At 37.2% G+C, this 13,761-nt stretch overlaps 1 protein-coding gene across 1 annotated transcript in view; it reads left to right on the top strand.

The window, feature by feature from the left end:
- The first annotated feature begins 5,381 nt into the window (after window positions 1-5,381).
- Window positions 5,382-13,761, top strand: part of LOC101627322 (leucine-rich repeat-containing protein 9) — a 94,046-nt gene continuing 85,666 nt past the window's right edge. Inside the window, exons 1-5 of the mRNA XM_012724401.1 lie at window positions 5,382-5,513; window positions 9,786-9,865; window positions 10,988-11,063; window positions 11,602-11,665; window positions 11,949-12,019. Of these exons, the coding sequence (XP_012579855.1) occupies window positions 5,382-5,513; window positions 9,786-9,865; window positions 10,988-11,063; window positions 11,602-11,665; window positions 11,949-12,019 (423 nt within the window). The remainder of the gene's footprint in view (window positions 5,514-9,785; window positions 9,866-10,987; window positions 11,064-11,601; window positions 11,666-11,948; window positions 12,020-13,761) is intronic.

The following is a 13,761-nucleotide window of genomic DNA, read 5'->3' as shown; positions in this document are numbered from 1 at the left end:
ACGAAGTACACTGCTGAGAGGAACAGCGGGCGGGTCAGGAGAGGTCTGCTGCACCATGTGGTCACCTCCGGGGCAGGTGGGGATCGAACTCATGCGGAATTGGGTTTAGCTTCTCAGTGCTGTGTTTTAACCCGCTGCGCCACCAGGGAGGGCCCAGGAGTATTATTTTTAAATGCAATTTTACATTGCATCAAATATATAATGGAATAACTTCTAGGCCTATAATTCTAAGTCTATTCCTAATTATGATTTTTTTTCTTTTTTCTTTATGGGGCAAATATTGTCCTAAACCAGTGGCTCTCCATGGATGGCTGACAATTTCTCAGAGTTTGTATGGTCAAAACTGATTTCATAATAATATTAAGATGCTATTTATCTTTCACTCTCAAACCCTCATGAGTATACAGTGTAGGTTTCAGGGGTTACATATTCTGAGATTTTGCAAGAGGTTAACTGCAGAAGCTAACAGGAGTAGATGTCAATATCCTTAAACAGTTAAAGAACTTTAAAAACATGAATATGCTGTTTCTCACCCAAGCTTTTCTTTTATAAAATATGGTCATTTTTCATAGAAATATTTCTATGTGAACATATAATGACTTTATTGTCTAAAATAAATTAATATTTTTTTAAATTTCCAACATGGCAAATACCAACTAACTTGCAGAAACAAAAGCCAGTTAGGGTCTTGAATAATTTTTAAGAGTCTAAAGGAGACCAAAATGTTGGAGAGTAACTCTTCTAATCAAGAGATTTTTGTTGTGAAATTCTAAATTAAAAGTTATCTCTGGTAAATATGCTTTGGTATTCTAGAAAACTGGCAGGAAATGGGTATATTCTACATATTAGGACAGTATGTTACTACAAAGGACATGCAACAATAAACTTGTCATTTGAAATACATCTATCTATCACTCATTGTGACTACTCATCAATGTCTAGCCTGCATTTGAATCCCAGTATTCCTAATAGCTTAGTAGTGCCTTTAATTTGAACTTAAAAATTAAAACTGGGCCATCCCTGGTGGCACAATGGGTTAAAGCAAAATACTATGAAACTATTACAGCCACTGCAACATGAGTTCCATCCCCAGCCAGGGAGGTGATCCACATGGCGTCCTCACCGGCCCACTGCTCCCCTCAGCAGTGTATACTTCATCAAACTGCCAGTTCTGCTCCCCACTCTGTCTCTGGTGAAGTCTCTCACCACCCTTGTACCTCTGGCCTGTACCCCAGTTCTGTATGCATAAATAAATAAATCTTAAAAAAAAAAATAAAACCAAAGGCAAGTGATAGAATTGAACAGTTTAAAAGCCTTGAAAAATGAACTTTTTTTTTACCATTTAAATGGTATCTTCGGCTATAAATTCCTTAATGACAACTAAAGAATTGAGGCATTCAAAACAAAGATTGCAGATGAGTTAAATAATCATTTCAATTGAATTGGGAAGAAATAAAAGTGGTAAGAATTGCAGATGCAAAATATATCTGGGGGAAGGAGAAATCGAAGAGCAAACGCTCTCCTGTGCAATAATCTCATTTCTTCTATTTGCTCATTCTCTGTTCTATAAATTCAGAGAAAGCTTAAATCTGTTCTAGTTTATATTCCCCTTTGAATTCAATCAAGGGGCTACCAAAATAGCTCTAAATAAGAATTGCAGCCATGATTAAGCTTCTAACAAAAAGTATGACATTCAAAGGGTAACAGTGCTTTGTTAAAAATTATAATCAGGCCCTCCCTGGTGGTGCAGCAGGTTAAAGCACAGCACAAAGAAGCTTAAACCACTTCCGCATGAGTTCGAATCCCTGCCTTCCCTGGAGGAGATCCACATGGGAGGAGATCCACATGGGAGGAGATCCACATGGCAAGGCAGACCTCTCCTGACCCGCCCTCTGCTCCCCTCAGCAGTGTACTTCGTCTATCTGCCTGTTCTGTACCCTGCTCTGTCTCTGGTGAATCCTCTCACCCTCCGCATCTCTGGCCTGTACCCCTGTTCTGCACGAATAAGTAAATAAATCTTTAAAAAAAAATCTTTGAGAAAAAAAATTATAATCAAGTATCTTTTTAATTTCAACCAACTTTGGTTAATGAAAGGGTATCAGTATATTAAGGATTGTTTTTTAGAGTTAGAATAATGAGATGAGTCTTAATTGTTCCATAATTTCATCCTTGTTGAGTAGTCACAGTACGGCAGGGACTCTTTCCCCTGGAGTGATCCAGGTAAGCAGGAGAAAGAACAAAGAAGCTCAAACTGACATGGTGATGCTTTTCTTTTTATTTGATTATATGTTTAACATCCCTTCATTGGTTCCTTTCTCCTCCTTTACTCAAACAAACCTGCACTGTCTATTACTGCATTCACTTACTAAGTTAGATAAAATGAATTCATTTTGAGAATTTTACTGTACCTGTTTTGATTATTAAAGTCACTCTAAGGTACCATAAAAACCTGTGCTGGAAATCCATTTGCCAATCACTAGGTCTCAAGTTGCCATACAATTTAAGTAATTTTTCTGGAAATAGTGATACTTTTTGGTAGACTAGAAATTAGTAATAGTGATTGGGGGAATTTTATTTCACTGTTAGGAAGTAACTGAGAAAGACAAACTCACTTGGAAAAAAAGCAAGACAACTATGACATTGTGTTTTTGTTTTTGTTTTTTTCACTACTTGTAACACTGATTCTTGGAGATTTGCCCTAAATTTATAGCTACAAAGTAGCAGCATTTTTAAAAAAGATTTTTTATTTTATTATTTATTCATACAGAACTGGGGTACAGGTCAGAGATGTGGAGGGTGAGAGGATTAATCCACCAGAGACAGAGCGGGGAGCAGAACAGGCAGATAGACGAAGTACACTGCTGAGGGGAGCAGCAGGCGGGTCAGGAGAGGTCTGCCTCGCCATGTGGATCTCCTCCGGGGCAGGCCGGAATCAAACTCATGCGGAAGTGGCTTAAGCTTCTTAGTGCTGTGCTTTAACCCGCTGCGCCACCAGGGAGGGCCCAAAGTAGCAACATTTTAATTAAAAATACCAAAAATCTGTTTATCCAAGTACTCCACTAAGGTTGTTCTGAGAAACGCAAAAGCAAAAAATTATAGGCCCTTTCCTTCTGTAGTATTTACAAATCTTAGGAATAAAAATAAGATATCTAAAAAGATGGTGACATGAATAAAAGCAACTTGCCAAAAAAGGGGAAAGAGTCTAGCCTCCTTTTAGCTCACTGATCTCTAGGAAGTAGTTTTACATTTAGAGAGACTCTCAATTTAGTACATTTCTTGGGTACATGAAATGTACCCAATTAAACAGGGTATTTAATATTAAATGTACCCAATTAAACAGGATGTTTAGTATTAACACAAAAGTGGGAAGCCACAATAAGAAGTCATCTCAGATGATCTAGTTATAAACCAACATTGAGGGTATTTTTCTCTGTGGCAGAAATTTCTCTAAATGTTACACAAGCCTAGCCCAATTCTCCTTACTGCTGTAGTTCTAAAGTCATAGCAAGTCTGAATCAATTGTCGACTGTTGATTCCTTGAGTTTTACCTAGGAAAAACATTCTAAAAATTATTATATAATTATAATTACACTATACAATATAAGCAAATATGTGCATTAGTTCTCTTCCTATCTTACAGGTTAGAAAAAACAACAGATTTCTAACAATATACTTTGATAATCTCTATACTTTTATCCAAAACAGCTACCTTCTCCAAAATGAGTTTTATGTAACTAATTCACCTAGTTGGTTTCTGATCCAATTTCTTAGTATCTAAGCTTGGATTTCTAAATTTTTGTCATCTAATTAGTCTTTATATGCTAAGAAGAAAATTTGCCCCAAGATGGGTCATTTTGTTCAATTTGATATGCAGAGAGAATAATTCTAAAAATAAATATATAAGTCGATTTTTAAACACCGTGAAGTCACAAGTAGCTTATTTTTAATTAATCAATAACTGACAGGAACTGAAATTCCTGTGAAATACAAAATACACACACTGTTATGTATATTTACAGTTGGATTGTGAATAACATTAATTGTGGGCCCTCCCTGTTGGCCCAAGGGGTTAAAGTGCAGCACTAATAAGCTAAAGCCAAACACTAAGAAGCTAAAGCCACTTCAGCATGAGTTTGATCCCCTCCCCGGAAGTGACCCACAGAGCGCGGCAGACCTCTCCTGACACGTCCGCTGCTGCCCCCTCAGCAGTATACTTGGTCAGGTCTGTTCTGCACCCCACTCTGTCTCTGATGAAGCATCTCACCACTCCTGCACCTCTGGCCTGTACCCCAGTTCTGTATCAATAAATAAATCTTTAAAATATTTTTTAAAAAGAATAACACTAATTGAATCATGACAGATACGTTGAATTGATGGCAAATGTTAGATAAATGGAAATATTTTTTAAAATCTGCAGTTATGGTTTTTCTTAAGAAATCTAAGGCTAGTAAATTGAGTGAGGTCGCCACCTGGTGACAGAAGTCCTACAGACACTGTTTCGCGGGAACTGACGTCATACTCTACACAAACCAAATGAACCACGAAAAATATAGTGAGGTTGTCCAACAGCAACACAATGCAAGACACATGTATAACTTAAATTTTTCTAAGATAGGCTTCTGAAAACTAAAAAGAAACAATAAATTTACATTTCTATTTAACCCAATATTCTTCTACCAAATCTTCAAATGTGTATTTTACAGCATATCTCAAGTCGAACTGGCCACAGGTGGCTTTGGCCACTGGCTACCTTAATGGATAGAGCATATCTAGTGAGAGAAATGATACATGCGATTACTTTGTTTTTCTTTTACTTAATTTCTCACCCCTCTGTCCACCCTAAAAAAGCTTCTCCCACTGGCTTTATAAATTCTACTTTTTAGTTTGTAAATAATGTTGTAATAATTGTACTTTGTAACAACTGAATATAATTTTTGCCTCCTGGACAAAACACTTAAAGGCCCTCAAAGCCTGCCTGAGAAGGACAAGACCTTTGACTGGTTCATCTCCGTCAAAAGTACCTGTCACTTCTACTCCAATGCGCACCCGGCTTTCATGGGCTTTCGCCTACACCCTCATCAATTCTGCTCTCTTCTCGATCGGAGGCTTTTAGGGGCTGTCAGCTACATTCCTCCCGTACAGAGGGACCATGCGGGGGAGGGGGGAGGTTGGGGACTGTCCAGGCCAGAGGCCGCCTTGTGACATCACAGCACCATTTCTCTGGGGTTCAAATCCAGCGGGACTCTGGACTTAAAAACACGAGGTTATTTTCAATAGGAAAGAGACAGGATGGGAGGAGGCAACTACTAGGTCACCGCTACAAGCAAACATTCCAGGTGCTTTCAATCCAGTCCTCTAATCTCAGGAAGGCAAGTGAAAAGATGCACTCAGGCACAAACACACCCACGAGTTGGAAGCAACCCAACAATTCCCAGGAGCACCAGCGGGGTTTCCGGGTGGCCCCCAACCTCTGCGGATTGGTTGGAGGGTGCCACCACGTGATCCAGAAACCGGTAGGCTGGGCTTTGCCTGCTCCTTTCTTCCCCCCTCCCCACCCGGAGGTCGCGGGAAGCGGAAAGAGGGTTTCCTAGGTAACCGCGGCGAGTGGTGTGTACACACCAGGTCCTGGGCTAGAGGTGGTATCCTGCTTGCTCCCGCAAGGAGGGGATTGAGAGATCAGAGAGGCTCTGCTTTGTCTTGGATTGACCGGAATCCATCCTCTCTGGGATTAGGTGAGTGACTGTCCTAGTGGCCTTTCGGGCGTACATCACTGTTGGCCAGACCCGGGCATCTTACTCCGTTTCTGGCATTCCCGGGAGGAAGATGAAGAGAAGTAGCACTGAGATCATAGGATTCCGGTATGATGCAGCGGAGATAATGATCACAATGAGAGACAGTGACGTGGCTCTGTCTGAGGCTGGCAGGATGACTGGAGCTAAGCTTAAGAAGAGGAGGAGCAGGAGGGTGACCCACCTTCATTTGTGTAACCTTTTCTGCACCAGTTAAGAAAAAGTGGGCTGCCAGTACCAGGTGCTCACTGGCCAAACTTGCTACTGTTCACCTAGAGCCAGAAGGACATTCGTTGGACCACAAAGCTGATGAGTGTATTCTGATCCTTTAATACTCGAGGGAGGGGACAATTTAACCATGTAAAAAAGAAGAAGAAAGAAAGGAAAAGAAGAAACTTGATTTTTCCCGAATGACACCCTCCCCACCTCTGATGGCAGATAGAAACATGGTTCTTAGTCTGTTATTATACTCTCTTTGGTGATGTTGAGCACTTGTTGCCTACATCTTTTCCCATCCAACCTCTCATGCCTATTTTATCTAGGTCAGCATATGTCTGTGGCATAACAATTAATTCTTTCCACAAAATTAAACTTAAATATAAGTGATACTTAATGAATACTAACGGGAGCAGTTTCTTTCTTCTGGAATGATATCTTGGACATAGACTAGATTACTTGGAACACCATTTGGTGACTTTGGGGGTACTGACAACAGGCTTTGTCCCTTGTATGGTAGTGGGCAGACTTTCCTCTGGCAAAGCCTCCTCAGTGTACTCTCCAGTAGAACCTAGGAAGGCCCTCATCTATGTAAGGGTCTTTGATGGAGTTTCTAAATACTTCCAGGTTGTTCCTTGGTAAGTACTGTCTTGCCTGTGCACAGCTGCAACCTATGCTATATTATCTGGGGTGGTCCAAGAGAGATGCTGTAATGTCTGGGAGACAGTTGCCAGTGGAAAGCAGGGAAAACATGAACATAGCTTCTCCATCATCTAATCCCTTTTCACTGTCCTCAGTACTTCTGTCTATTCCAGTCACCCTTCTATCCCACTTTCATTTTACAGCTGTCCCTTAACTTATTTCCTTGCTTCTGCCCTCCATCCCTACAGTCTTTTTTCAAGAAAGTAACTAATTCTTATAAAAAATTAAAAGACAACTTATATTCCTCTTACACTCAAAATCCTCGTTAGCTTTTCACCTTTCTTATAGTAAAATGCAAAATCCTTAAAAGGGCCTACATGATAGCATGTGATCTGCCCTGCAATCCCTTTCCAATCCTCACTTCCTACCAACATCCACTCCTTTCACTGTGTTCCAATCACATCATTTTCCTAGCTATTGTGCCAAGTATACATGTATCCCCAACCCCTCTTTCGTTCTTCCCTCTGCCTGGATGCATCTTCTTTAGATTTCCTCAGAACTCACACTCCCTTATTTCCTTCAGTTCCTTGCCCAGATAACAATCTTGTCAAAGAGGTCTTCTCCTGCTCTCCCTTCCCATCATTCTCTGATGGGTAGATATTAGGCTCTCAATACATATATTAATAAATATGTTTCATTATGATAAAACATAGATTCCAGTGTATTAGGATAATTTTCTAACTGTATTTCTCTTTGTGGTACTTTCTAGAGTCACTCCACTCCTCAAATCAGTATGGTGAGACAATGTTCCCAGTTCACAAAGCCTAAAAACAATTATAGACTCTATGCAACGCTCTGATGCAGACCTCAAAGTTCTTTGACTTGGTTTCCTTGGATGTCCCACAGCCAACCTCTCCCCAATTGCTGCTTAGTGTATGTCTGTAAAACTCTCAGTTACCTTGAACTTAAGGCTGGTTTATACTGATGGGCTTTTCTCAGTCTGATACTAACTTGCTTCTTTTCATTCACGAGGCCTTTCTCAGCACACCTGGTGATCTGTTTTTTCTTTCCTTAGTACTGCTACTCTTTTCTTATTTTTATATTTTTTAGTCATACTAGTGGAACATAGGGAAAGCAGGTAGGTAAATACATTGGTTCAAGTTACCATATTTTTTTCTTATTTATGTATATATCTTCACATGTACATAATTTTGCATAATGAATAAAGGTGAGCATAGGGATGTTAAAACAGACATTTACATTTAATATAACAAACATATATAAATCATATCAGTCTTAGATAAGTATCTAGTTTTACTTTTTTTAAAGAGCACACCTCTTCAATCAGCACCCAGATCAAGAAATGCACCTTCAACAACACCCAGCCACACCCTAACTTCTAATATCATAGATGTTAGTTTTAAATTTGATGTGAAAAAGTCATGCAGTGTGTATGCATTGTTCAACAATGCTAGGTGATTTGTGAGAATAAAATCATTCATGGTGACACAACATTTCTTTCTTATTCTATCCTTAGTTATAAACTCAAAAGAATATGTACCCATGTCCTGCACAACAAAAATGTTCAAATTGGAAAAAGTCCACAGGTCTACCAGCAGTAGATTAAGTCAATGGTTATATATTCATACTTTACAAAATTGAATATGCTTCTTCAAAGTAGTGTTTTTCTTTATCATTTTGCTTAGATCTATCCCCATTCAACCTTTCATAACTATTATAGCTAGATCAGCTTTAACTTATATCTGAGTACTCATGTTAACAGATTAGTATGTAACTTTCCATATTTCCTCCTTACATGGTCACACACATATATACACATGTATGCACATATATGCATATGTATGTATACCCTATATATAAGTACATGCATAGATTATACACACATCTGTGAGTTATTGAAAAAAAAACGGGTTCATAATATACTCTTATCTCTACATCAAAAATTCACTGTTTCTACATCCTTTTCATGTCATAATCAAACCAGAATTCATATATTTTAAAAACAGTACAAAAATTAGCTTAGATTTTATTGAAACTATTTTGGGATTAGCAGATCATATCACCTAAAATGAAGAAGTGGGCTACTCATTGCAATAAACAGTTACTACCAGGCCAACTGATGTTCTATATTCATCTTTGGGCTGAATAAAGGATAAACTAAACCTCAAAGGAGAGAAACAGGGCACACCTTGGTGGCACAACAGGTTAAAATGCAGCACTCCGATGCTAGCCACAGCCGCTTCATCTGGAGTTCAGTCCCCACCAGGGAGGTGACCCACATGGCACAGCAAATCTGTCCTATCTCACCCGCTGCTCCCCTCAGCAGTGTATTCCAATCAGTCCACCTGTTCTGTTCCCCACTCTGAATCCTCTCACCACTCCTGCACCTCTGGGCTGTACCCCAGTTCTGTATGCGTAAATAAATAAAAATCTTTAAAGAGAAACAATGGAGGCAAACACTAGTGAGAAAACTAAAATACACAAACTAAGGGCAAGATATAAGGATGTAGAAGAAAGATGACATTTATCTTCAAGGCTTACAGTGCAGGAAAAATTATACTTGTTCTACTGAACTCCAAAAGATAGAATGGAACAACCAGGTAGGAGTTATGGCAAGAGAGAGTTAAATTCAGAATAAAAGTTAACTTTATAATAAGAGAATTTCAGAGACAGTGTGGGCTCTCTTTATGTCCCGATAGATCCTTGGTTATGTACAAGGCATACATGGGTCATTCCACCTAAGTTGCCTAAGGTCCTGTTCAACTTGAAAAGATACAACTCATATTTATTTTATTTCAGCTTTTCATTTTCCTTAACAAATATATTATTATGACCTATATTTTAATGGAAGATGATTGAATGTGAAAACCTAAACCAAGAAGAAATAATCAAAGAACTGGTGAGTCAAAGTCAAATTTCTTTTCAACTACTTTTATAGGACAATTAAATGGAACATTTTCACATTCCTTTTTGGAGCTTACCTAGAATTTCCTCCTACCCAATGACCTTTGGGAGTACATGGTACAAATTTGCTTAATACAACTGATAATTTATAATGTCAAAAATAATATTTTGTTGTCTTAAATAGATAATAACCCAATTTCTTTTTGAAAACAGTGTTTATGCAATGGTTTATCTTATGAGATGATTGGACAAGAAGGATCAGATACTTCAAAACTAGAGATGTTTTTCTCAGGGTATCCCTGTATAGTTGGATTATCATTATTTCCTAATTTAACAAGTCTTACAATTATTGCTCAAGATATAAAAGAAATTTCAGGGTTGGAGACTTGTTCACAACTTAAAGAACTCTGGATTGCTGAGTGCTGCTTAAAAGTAAGTCTAAATATGTTATCTTACATGAAGTATTTTATTGCTGAACTGTTTGGCTTTGAAAAAATAATCAATTGAAATATTTGCATGTGACATGAATTAAAATAGATAAATAAGGGTGGGAATAAGAGGGAAAAGATCACCTATGGTGAATTGCAACAAAACCCTTTACAGAGTAAAACAAAACAAAACAAAACAGGGGAGGAAAAAAAAACCCACTAATGGGAAAAAAGAAATTAAAGCAAGTGAGAAAACAGAAAAAAGAAAAATATACATATACTACCATTTAGTAATCAAATCAGTTTAAATATGACCAGTATTGTTTAATAATGAAATTTCACTCCTGGTTGTGTGAAAATTATGTTTATATTAAAAACAATATTGTAAAATATACTTTAGAGCCAAAGAAATTTACATTTTTGACTCAGAAATCCTATTCTAAGATTTTACTCTAAGAATTAATTCAACTGCAGAAAGCAATTGTATGAATGAACTTATTTATTGCTGTGTTATTTATGATGACTAAAATTTTTAAACATAAATATGCCAAGTAGGGTTGTTTTTAAGAAAATTATTATAAGTATCATGAAATATTTTATAAAAATGTTATGATTTTAGAGATTATGAATGCATTTTAGATGATATTAAATAAAAACCCACAAAACTATATGGGTATTAAGATTACTATCCTATGGAAATAGGTATGATGATTAAAATTTAAAAGAATTGGAAAATTTAAAATCATTATATTTAGGTAGATGGATTATATGTTTTCTCTTTAAAAATTCAGTTCATTTTTGGGGATAGTGACTTTACAATAAAATGTGATTTTTTTTAAAAGAAAGAAATTGTACTTAAAATCTACCTTATCAAAAGGATAATGGCAAAATACAACATTAACATTCTTTTTCTTTTTTATAGGAAATTGGAGGTCTTCAAGAATGTAGAAATTTAGAAAAACTATATTTATATTATAATAAAATTTCCAAAATAGAAAATTTAGAGAATTTATTAAGATTGGAGGTTCTTTGGCTAAACCACAATGCAATTAAAAATATTGAGGTAAGATACTTTCATTATTTTATAAGTAAAGTCAGCTATTACTAAGGAGTTTGCACCATAACATCCAATATCATATTATGGTTAAAGGGCCAAAATATTCATGATGAGTTTAATTACCATTGATAAAATCAGTTAACATATATGTAGCATTCTATAATGTATAGAGAACATTATATTCATAATTTTCTTTACTCTTCCCACCAAACCTGAAAGGTAAAGGGTTTTTTTTTTTTTTGAAGGCTAAAAAGAGAGACTTAGAGAAGTTACATACACACACGACCACACGATCTACCTAAGATTATAACTACACTCAATGTTGTATCTTTTCTCCCCTACTCCTTCTCCACTCCATTTCCTTCCTCCAATAATTTTCCCTACATTCCAGTACAGAGAAACAAAGATAGGGATACCCACCTGTCAGCTTGTTCAATGCACAAACTCTAGTGTTCAAAACCCTTTTGGAATTAACCAGATAGATCAGATGATTTATAAATAGATTATAATTTTTTTCTAAAGTATACGTTGTTTAAATTTTTAGGGCTTGCATACTCTAAAGAATTTAAATGATCTCAACCTTGCTGGAAATCTAATAAGCAGCATTGGTATGTATTCTTTTGCTTCAAGTCTGAGATATTGCTCCAATTTTTTTTTAATCAATATATAAAGTACACTCAGATTTCTTTAGACAATTTTTTTATCTTTGCAAGTCATTTCTAAATCAATGACTACAGGACAAGAAAATATAATCCATTTATCATACTTACTAGTTATACATTGTCACTGTTAGTCTTTTTATATGATGATCATATACAACTAAGTAATATATGAGCAAGGAGGTATCGCCTGAAATTTAATTTTTCTTCCACTTTGTTTTTTAAATTGAAGGTTGGTGTCTGGATCCCAATGAACAACTAGAAAGATTAAACCTTTCTGGTAACCAGATAAGTTCTTTCAAGGTATGTTTAAGTGGAACATCTCATTATTTATCAACTCAGATCATGAACCATATTATTTCAGAAAATAGACTTTAGCGCCTCAAGAAATAATTATATTGGACTAGCCAAGTCTGGAAATTTTAGAGTCAGCCAACTAAATTGGTTCTGACACTATACTAATTGAGCTGTAAAAGTCAAACAAATAAGTACTACCTGGCTTCAAATTTTCTGGTTTTTCACCTTCTCCTAGCATCCAGGAAAATGGACCTTCCCAGAACAGGGATCATTAAATAATCTCATCATGACATATGATTTTAATACTCCAAATGAGTTAGGATACACACACACAATTTACCTAAGATTATAAACACACTCTGTGTGATGCTTTTGCCCCTTTTCCTCCTCCTGTCTTTCTCTCAACTCGACTCCATTGTCTTCCTCCAATAATTCTCTACTCATTCCAATATAGAAAAACAAAGAGGCTTCATGGAGGCAGTAACTTGCCCTGTATACGTCACCTTCTAAACAGCACCTTTATTCTTTCATTAACCTCAGCCAAAACCTTTGAGAGTTCATTTTAAGACTCTGCTCGTTCCCTCAGTCACCATTCTCAGCCCACCAGCAAATTCTATAAGCTTCACTTTCATTTCAGAACATGCCCAGAGTCTGACAGTTTCTTACCACCTGCCTCACTCTACTAACCTGGTGCAAGATACCAGTATCTGTGACCTGCATTACTGAAAAGGCTCTTAATAGATAACCTGAGTTTACCCTAGATCTAATGTATTCTGCACATCTCAACTTGCTCCTTTAAAAATGTGCATGTGTGTCTATGAGAGAGGTGGGTGGGTAAAAAGAGACAGAGATTTCTGCTCTACTCCTGCCATTTAAGATCTTCAAGTCAAACTAACAACAGAAATGTTAAACTTTGGTCTGTTAAATGCATCATAAATTAATAAGGATAAACAACTGGGAAATTTTATTTTCAGAGACTATAGTAAACTAAGAATTAACATGTTCATTATTAAAAGAAGCCTTTTAAGGGCCCTCTCTCGTGGCGCAACAGGTTAAAGCACAGCACTGTGAAGTTATCCACAGCCAGTGCAGCACAAGTTTGATCCCCAGCCAGCGAGGTGACGCCCATGGCATGGCAGACCTCTCCTGACTCACCCACTGCTTCCCTCAGCAGTGTACTTAAGTCAATCTGCCTGCTCTGCTTCCCACTCTGTCCCTGGTGAACCCTCTCACCCCCACAACTCTGGCCTATAACCCAGTTCTTGTATGAATAAATACATTTAAAAAAAAATAGTCTTTTAAATCCATTAGAAGAAGATACCCAGGGAAGAAGGGACAAATGCACAGATAATTCATAGAATTGAGCTCTACCTGCCACTTAATTTATAAAAGAATTTTCAAGCTCAGAATTAGCAAAATGTAAATTAATACAATATAACATTTACCTGATTATGTTTTAAACATTTAAGATTTTTATAAACATAGCATTCTGTACTAACAAAATTGGGATTGGGATACGATGGACGTTTAAAAGTTTAAACTGTGGGCCCACATCTCGTGGCACAATGGGTTAGGATGCAACCCTGCAAGCTAGCCGCAAACACTTCAGCACGAGTTCAACCCCCAGCCCTGGAGATGACCCACATGGCGAGGCAGACCTCTCTTGACCTGCCCGCTGCTCCCCTCAGCAAAATACTTCATCAGCCGGCCTGTTCTGCTTCCCATTCTCTCTGGTAAATCCTCTCACC

This window comes from Condylura cristata, unplaced genomic scaffold (assembly GCF_000260355.1).
Source record: "Condylura cristata isolate star-nosed mole 26May11 unplaced genomic scaffold, ConCri1.0 scaffold00013, whole genome shotgun sequence".
Taxonomy (NCBI): domain Eukaryota; kingdom Metazoa; phylum Chordata; class Mammalia; order Eulipotyphla; family Talpidae; genus Condylura; species Condylura cristata.
This window is presented reverse-complemented; position numbering and strand designations above follow the sequence as displayed.